Source organism: Mandrillus leucophaeus, unplaced genomic scaffold (assembly GCF_000951045.1).
Source record: "Mandrillus leucophaeus isolate KB7577 unplaced genomic scaffold, Mleu.le_1.0 Scaffold21, whole genome shotgun sequence".
Taxonomy (NCBI): Eukaryota; Metazoa; Chordata; class Mammalia; order Primates; family Cercopithecidae; genus Mandrillus; species Mandrillus leucophaeus.
Genome location: NW_012102143.1, coordinates 7,071,324 through 7,079,958, shown reverse-complemented (window position 1 = coordinate 7,079,958; position 8,635 = coordinate 7,071,324). Strand labels below are relative to the sequence as shown.

Below are 8,635 nucleotides of genomic sequence, written 5' to 3'. Positions count from 1 at the left end.
CCCTGGGCTGGGGTGGCCCATTGCCTAACTTCAGGGCCTGCCCAGGGGCTTCCTGGGTGCAGTGGTGAGAAGGAGTCTGAGTCCCGACTCGGAGGAGAAGCAGCCACAACAGAAGAGTCCCGCAGCCTCCGATAACCCGCAGGACTGGAGGCAGCCTTGCCCGGCTCACCCGGCCACCAAGGGTGTGAGCAAGGAAAAGAGAAACCCCAAGTTACCCCCAAACCACGATCTGGAAAGCAGGCTGCCAGCTGGGTCATTCTCCAAAGTTGAACATCTCAGCTTCCTTCTCCTTCCAGAAGGCAAAGCTCCGGTTGATGTAGCCGCAGATGTCCTCGCTGTTGAAGCTGCCCCGCTGGGAGCGGGACCCCAGCCGCTGTGCTGTGGGCTCAGGGCCGCTGCAGGGGACGGCGGCATGCGGCAGGGGCCCGAGCGGGGTCAGGCCTGACTTGCGGCCAGGCTCCGTATCCCAGGCGGGACCCTGGCTGGAGCCGAAGAAGCGGGCTTTGATGTCCTCAAAGCCGTCGGTCCAGGCCCGGCGGCCGGCGGCCACCTCGTCGGTCACAGCCTTGTGGAAGGCGCGCACCGCCTCCCAGCCGTGGGTGCCCAGGTGCTCGAAGACCTCGAAGCAGAGCAGGTGGCGCACCTTCCGCTCCTCGGCCGGCAGGTCGCACTCCAGGAGCTGGAAGTAACCCAGCATGAAGAGATCCAGCGAGAGGCTGCTGTAGGGCACAGGAGCCCCGTCCACGTGGGGCAGGAACTGCTCGGGGGACAGGGCCCCGCGGGGCCGCCGGCTTAGCCGCCGCAGCTGCCGGGTGGGCACATGAGCCATGATGGCTTTCCAGTTGCCCAGCAGGTGGGTGATGGTGCTGCGCTGCTGCCACAGGTGGCCCAGCCGGAGGCCCTCGCCGGGCAAGGAGGGTGGTCCAGGGCTCCTGGCGGCCTCCTGGCCCCGCAACCCCGCGTGGCGGGCTTCTAGGGTCCTGCAGGCTGCTGTCTTGAGGGCCAGCGTGCAGGCCGACCTCCTCCAGTGGCTGAGGAAGAGCATGATGATGCGCTCCTTGCGCAGGCTGGCCAGGTCTGGGCTGGCTGTGGCGCCCACTTCCAATGGCACCTCCTCGCAGCTGATGCCGGAGTCGCTGGCCTCCTCTGTGTCGCCAGGCCTGGGCTCCCCGGAAGCCAGGCCACTGCAGGGCTTAGGCAGAGCCGGCCAGCAGCCACCCAGGCACTGCCTGCGCTGGGTCCCTGGCTCGCAGGGGCCAGGGTTGAAGCCACAGGGTGGGCCGGAGGCCGACTCGAAGTTGCCACGCAGCATCCGCACAGACACCCCCCACTCCTGGATCTGGCGCTGGGCCTCGCTCCGAGGGGGGCTGGCTGAGGCCTCCCTGCAGGTCTCCTGCAGGGGCTGGGTGGCCGGCTTCTCATCCCCCTGCACCAGCCCATGCACACCCTTCAGCAGCAGGGACAGGCTGCGCACCAGGCGGGAGATGTGGCTGCACCAGAAGGGCAGGGGCTGCCCCCCGGGGGCCACCTCCGAGGCCTCCGCAGAGCTTGTGGGCTCAGCCGCTGGGGTTGAGGCCTCCTCAGCCTCCAGTCCGGGCGCCCTGGGCAGGAAGTGGCTGTTGACCGTGATGCTGACCAGGGGCTCGGGCAGCAGGGCCTGCAGCTCAGCCGCCAACCGGCCCAGCTCACTCTCATACTCCTGACAGCGGCGCCGAAGCTGCAGGTCTGTAATCTGCTTCTCTAGGTAGACCAGGTCGTCCTCCGTCAGTAGCTCCCCAAAGGGCCCCAGGATGGCCTGGTGGGTCTGTGAGTACCTCCAGGCCGCCTGCTCTGTGGGGCCTGAGCTCCCACCATTGTCCTGGGCACAGGAAGGGCAGAGGGAGCAGGGTGAGCCCGCCCACCTGCCATCAGCCCACCTAGCTTCCAAACCCCTGAGTTCTCAGCATCTCTGCAGAGCCCCTGGTCCTGCCCCACGGTAAGACTTTAAAGGGCTTCCCAGCTAGGGCAGAAGCCCCTGACCTGCTCTGCCCCAGTCTTGCTCTGCTCTCAACCCTGTGGCTTTCAGCCCCTATGGCTCCCAGCCCAATAGGCAAGGACAGGCTGGGCCCTCAGAGAGGGCTGTCCCACAGTCCTGAGATGATGGAGATGGGCTGTATTTCAGCAGCCAGGAGCCACTTGTGGCTACAGAAACGGCAGGCGGCTGGTGCGATGGAGGGGCAGGACTTTTACTTCCCTTAAATTGTAGTGAATTTCAATGGCTGCACGTGACTGGCGTGATTGTGCCGGACAGCACAGCGCTAGACTGGGGATGCGGGACGCAATCGTCCTGACAAAATCGTAGGCCTCTGAGGGTACAATTCCTGAACTCCTGTCTGCACGGCAGCCGGGGGAGCCTGTTCAAATCCAAGGCACATCACAGCCCTTCTCTGCTCAGATTCTCAGTGGCTCCCCACGGCCTCACAGAGGTGCAATAATCCCAGCTAGGTTCCTCTGCAACCTCAGGCGCCCATTCCACACCAGAGCGCCGCCTCTTGCTTCTCCCCAGGCCGGCCGGGCCTCAGGACCCTTGCACTGGCTGCTCCCTCTGCCTAGGAGGTGCCTGCCCCAGATTCCCACAGGGCTCCACCTCTCTTCCCTCTGGCTCCTGCTCAAGGCCACGTCCCCAGAGGGGGCCCCGTAAGCACCCATCTATCATAGTCCCCCAACCACTTTGCTTTCTCCATAGCAGTGGGAATCGCACCCCCACACCTGCTGGCGCCTGCCCATGGGCCACCATCTTCCCTGCTAGACGCTGCGCCCAGGAGGGCAGGGCTTGCCCTTCACTGCCTAGAACAACGCTTGGCACAGGCAGGCGTGTGCCACAAATCCAAGTGGAAGGATACGTGGGACCCATGCCTCCAGAGCAGGCGAACGGGCTCTGCTCAGAGTCCTCTGGTCTGGTTCACTTCATCCTCTGGCGGAAGCAGCAGCTGAGGCCACAGAGGAGAGGGGCCCCTGGGTCTTGGATTTAGTTCTGGGCTTCGGGTGCTCTGACTTCCACTTCCACCTACCCGGAAAAGGCCCCGCCCCTCCCTGGGGCCTACCTGGACCTCCCCGGGCCTACCTGGGCCTCTGCGGAGCTCTCTGCGCCCAGGCGCGCCTGCAGTTTCCGCACCATCACCTGCCGCTTCCACTCGGGGATGGGCCGGCCGCGCTCATCCCGCGTGGGCACCAACCCATCGATGTCGCCTGAGGGCGGCCCATCCAGCTGCAGTGCCACCAGGCTATCTGAGGCGTCCCCCGCCAGCGCAGTCTCTGTCCCCTGTGCAGAAGGGGGTGGGTCACACAGGCCTGAAGGGGACCCAGGCCCTAAGTGGAGGGAAGATCCGAGAGGACATGGGGGGTTGGCTCCGCCCAGGACACCCTAACAGGGCGCCCTGAGAGAAGGGACAGTTGGGGTCACGGACAGCACCCCACCTTCTCATCCCCAGCTTAAGAGTGAGGCCTCGGAGGGGAGGGATGGGAGTGGGGCCGGGGTAAGATGTGTGGGAGGGGATTGTTAGCAGAGAAATGAAACCAGAGGTCCCTCCCAGTCCCCTATACAAGCCCAGCTGATGCTCGCGGAGCACACCATGTCCCTGGGCAAACTTGCTCTGGGCACAGCTACATAGACAAAGCCTGGCAGCCAATCCTGTGCCGCAGGGCTCGTCAGAGGCTTCAGTGTACTGTGCACACTCCAGCTCTCCAGGACGGGCAGCGCCACGTGGCATTTCCCACTCCCACCGAACATCTCAGTGGTTGAGAATCTGCAGCACCACTCAGGGAAAGGCTGGGCTGGCTTTCTATGGGCCTGGCGCCCAGGAAAGGGAGGGTAAGGGGGAGCAGGACCCTTCTGCTGGTCTGGGCTGGCGGAGGCCTTGAGGAGGAGGACAGGGGCAGCGGGGCCCTGCCCATGGCTGGCTGCTGCGATCTCCGCACTGCAAGCAGGCACGGAGCACCGCTGAGCTCAGAGGTCGGGCAGAGGGGCTTGGGCCACTGCAGCCCTCTGGGATGACAGAGAAGGGTCCCCGTGTTTCTGTGGTGGGGGGACAGCTGCCGTTGCCCTGACACTCCCGTCTCCTCAGAACTCAAGGTGTTCTTGAGAGCAAGCAGCGGAGTGATGCAGGCAGCCTGGCATCCACCCTTCAGGAAAGGCCTGGCTGTGCTGGGGGCTTCCCTGGGCCCCTAAGAGGATGGGGATGGAGGCTGGCTGGGGGCCCCGGGAGACAGGAATGCACGGGTGGGTGACGCACCGCAGGGTCAGCCATGGCACTGGTGGTGATCCTCGGAGGGGCCGGGCCGGTCATCTGCTCCCTGGGAAGAGGCTGGTCAGGATGGCCAGGCCAGGCCGGGCTGAGGGATGTGGCTGCCGAGAAGAAGAGGGTGTTGCAGAAAGGGTAAGGGCTGGGGAGCAGAGACGCAGAGCCTCGGGGGTCTAGGCCTTGGGGCAGAGCCGGCCTCCTGAACGAGCTCCGAGCTGGGAGCCAACCCCAGCCTGCCCTGCCCCAGAACACCTCAGGGCCCCACTGGACCTTCTCTGGGGAGTCGGCCTGGTCCACTGGAGACCGAAGCACACCCCTGGGCCACGCCGCAGCCTCTCCTGCAGCAGGGGAGGAGCTGGGAAGGGCTTGAGGCCTGGAGGTCACAGGCCGCTAACATAGCTCTGCAGGCCCCAAAGCTGGTCCCCTCGCTGCCCACAATGCTGCTTGCCCCAATGCAAACACACACTTCAGTGTCAACCTTGAAAGAAGAACACGTCTGCATCACAGCCAGGCAGACACACAGAGACATACACAGACACAATCACACACAATCACACAGACACACACACAAGCACAATCACATACACAATCACACACAGACACACACACAGACACAATCACCCACTGACACACACACAAGACAATCACAGAAACATACACAGAACACAGACACACAAACACAATCACACACAGACACAATCACACAGACACAATCATACACATAGACACAATCACAATCACACACAGACACACAATCACACACAGACACAATCACACAGACACAATCATACACAGACATAGACACAATCACAATCACACACACACAATCACACACAGACACAATCACACACAGACACAATCACACACACAACCACAGACACAGACACACACGGACACAATCACACAATCACATACAGATACAATCACACACAGACACACAATCACACACAATCACAGAAACACACGGACACAGAACAGACACACAAACACAATCACACAGACACAATCACACACAGATACACAGATACAGTCATACACACACACAGACACAAGCATACACAATCACATACAATCACACACAGTACAATCACAGACCCATCACACAGAAACAGACACAGAACAGACACCCACAAGCACACAGACACAGACACAATCACACAGAGACACACACGAACAGAATCACCCACAGAAACAGGTACAATCACACACAGATGCACAGACACAACCACACACAGAAACGGACACAGAACAGACTCACACACACACAATCACACAGATACACACAATCACACACTGACAATCACACACTGACACAATCAGAAAGACACAATCACACACATACACAGGCACAATCATACAGAGATACAATCACACACACACACAGAGTCACACACAGACACAATCACAAACACACAAACACAAACATACAGACACACAATCACACACAGATACACAGACATAATCATGCACAGGAACACAAACACAATCACACAGATACATACAGACACAGAACACACAATCACACAGATACATACAGACACAATCACAGAGAGACACACACATAGACACAATCACACACAGATACAAACACAATCACATGGACACAATCATACACAGCTACAGACACAGTCACACAAAGAGAAGGGTCCCCGTATCTATGTGTATCACACACAGAACACACAGACACAACCACACACAGACGCACACTCCCACATGTGAGTACAGGGCCACAGCGGGTCCTGTGGAGGAAGCTTGCCCTCACTACCTGTGGCACCTGCTGATGTTTTCTTGCCATGCCATGCCATTCCATGCCATTCCAATCAGTGCTGCTCACAGACCCCTAATGGTGGTGGCCCACAGTGTGAGGACCGTCCCCTGCCCTGCTAGCCCACGCATGCAAGGTGTGCTGGGGTCTCAGGGACAGCAGCCCATCCACAAGGGGCCTGGGCCCAACCGGCCCGTCTCCCCGCGTTCACCCCTGGACAAGTTGCTGTGACTGTAAGTGCTCACCATGCAAAATGCTAATCCTCTGCTTTCCAAAGCAACAAAGGCAGCCAAGGACACCCGGAAGCAACTGGGGAGGGAGGGTGATGGGGTGCCCGGCTGCCCGCAGACTTCCCCACCGGTCCAGGACCTTGGAGGGAAGGCCAGTGGCACCCACTCCCAGGCCCATGCCCCAGCCGGCCCACGTGGGGCTGTGCACTCACAGGTGGGGTTCCCGGGCCCTGGGCCTCCTCTTCTTCCATCCTCCAGGGAGGGCCTCGTGGCCAACAGTGGAGGTGGGGGGAACGGCGGTGGTGGGGGCGTCATCAGCAGGGGCACCTGTGGGTGGATGGACCTGGTCAGTGGAGGGCCCCTGTGGGCTCTTCCCTACTCACCTAGACGGGGTGGGAGCACCCAGTGGGCGAGCCTGTGTATCTGAGAAGGGCTGGGACAGGTAAGGAGGTGGTAAGAAAGAGGGGCAGGTCCTTGATCAGGGTTCTGTCGCAAGGTCATCTCTTGCCTGAGTGCCATCACTTCCCAGCACCCCACCTTGGTTCCCCACCTGCTGCCACCTCTATTGAGTGGGCCACCCCCATCTCAAAACTCAGCTTCCAGGCTCCCTCTGGAGGCAGCTGAGCTCTGGGGTTCTGGGCACTGGGTTAGAGCCTGGTTTTCAGCTGTGCTCAGCGCCCTGTGGTCTCACAAAAACATGTGCACACGTATGCACACATATGCATGTACTCTCCTGCACACACGCATGTACTCTCCTGCACACATGCATGTACACTCTTCCGCACACCCGCCTCCCCGACTGCCCTGACTCCTGTGCTGTAGTCCACCTGGAACTTCAGCCCTGACTTGGGGCTGACACGGGTCAGTGTCTTGGGGGTGGAGGCCCCGTGAGAAACCTGGTGAGGAGAGGGGAGGGCAGTGGAGTAGGATGGGGGTCCCTAATGTGCCCACCAGCCAAGGGCATGGGCAGCCCTTCTCCCTAGCCAGCAGGGCCACATGCCACCGACCCTCTGGGCACCTCCCCCACCGTGCCTGTCAGACCAAAGCTCTTGTCCCTGCCCTCCCGTGGGCACTGGAAACCAGACGTGGCTATCAGGGCTCCAGGGTCAGTGCTAGCGAGAGCCCTGGGCAGAGCAGAGAATTCACATTGGCCTGTTGGGAGAGTGGGAGGGACCCTTGCTGCAGCTTGCTCGAATGCACGGCTGTCTCTGCCTTCGAATTCCTTCTCCTTTCTGAACGCAGGGGCCCCTTTTCACACTGCACTGGGGCCGGACTGCAGTGAAGCCGGTCCTACGTGAGCAAAACTTTGGCCTCCCCAAGCCTCCCTTGCTCATGGACAAGGTGGCACAAGCTGCCTCCCGGCAAGGATGCTGGGTGGCCCCTCAGCCACCTCCCCTCCAGGACCCTCACCCCACTGGGCCACGGGGGAGGGAACACAGTCTGAAAGCCCATCTTCCCAGCCCCCACGCACCTCACTCCTTCCAGGAATCTGTGCCCACAGCCCAGGAACTCCGGTGCACGGTGGGCTGGGGAGTGACCGCCCAGCCCCAGCCCCGGAGGACCTCAGACGCGAACTGCAGAGCTCAGGGAGTACAGCTGTCCTGGGACGCCGGGGGCTGCTGAGGCTGCCGCCCCCAGGAGTGGGAGGCGTCACATGAATATTTGAAGGCTGAGGTGTCAGGTGGCCAGGCGGGGCTTGGGCTGGGTGCGGGATTCCTTACCACGGCCCCTTTAACTCTCCACAGAGCAGCGGCCGGGGAGGGGACGCTCTGGGAGACCGAAGGGGACCTGAGACCCCTGGGCCCCATGAGAAGAGAAACCATCCAGAGGAGTCCCCGGCCCCACCCACAGTACGGCTCCCGGTGCACAGATGGGGAAACTGAGACTCAGAGAGGGCAGCGGGGCTTTCTCAAGGCCCCAGAGCCGGGCTGCCGCAGAGCTGGGATGAGAGTCTCACAGGAGACCTCAGCCTTTGCTCCCTCCAGTGCCCTTGAACAGCTGCTTCCTTGGTGGGGGACACCACAGAGGTCAGCCTCTGCGGAAAGACCAAGAACACAAAGCCTGGCTGTCCTTTCTGGGCCGCTTCTCAGGGCTGTGTGTGCAGGGAGCGACGGAGGGACCGGGAGCGACTGAGGGACGGGGAACGATGGAGGGACGGGGAGCAACTGAGGGACTGGGAGCGACTGAGGGACGGGGAGCAACTGAGGGACTGGGAGCGACTGAGGGGCGGGGAGCGACTGAGGGACGGGGAGCGACTGAGGGACTGGGAGCGACAGAGGGACGGGGAGCCACTGAGGGATGGGGAGCGACTGAGGGACTGGGAGCCACGGAGGGACGGGGAGCGACAGAGGGACGGGGAG

At 61.5% G+C, this 8,635-nt stretch overlaps 1 protein-coding gene across 1 annotated transcript in view; it reads right to left on the bottom strand.

Moving 5' to 3' along the window:
• Nucleotides 1–253: 253 nt before the first annotated feature.
• The window catches only part of ESPNL (espin-like), a 29,117-nt gene continuing 20,735 nt past the window's right edge, over nt 254–8,635 (bottom strand). The window contains exons 6-9 of the mRNA XM_011980315.1: nt 6,488–6,602; nt 4,272–4,384; nt 3,104–3,301; nt 254–1,858 (exon numbers count right to left, since the gene is read on the bottom strand). Of these exons, the coding sequence (XP_011835705.1) occupies nt 254–1,858; nt 3,104–3,301; nt 4,272–4,384; nt 6,488–6,602 (2,031 nt within the window). The remainder of the gene's footprint in view (nt 1,859–3,103; nt 3,302–4,271; nt 4,385–6,487; nt 6,603–8,635) is intronic.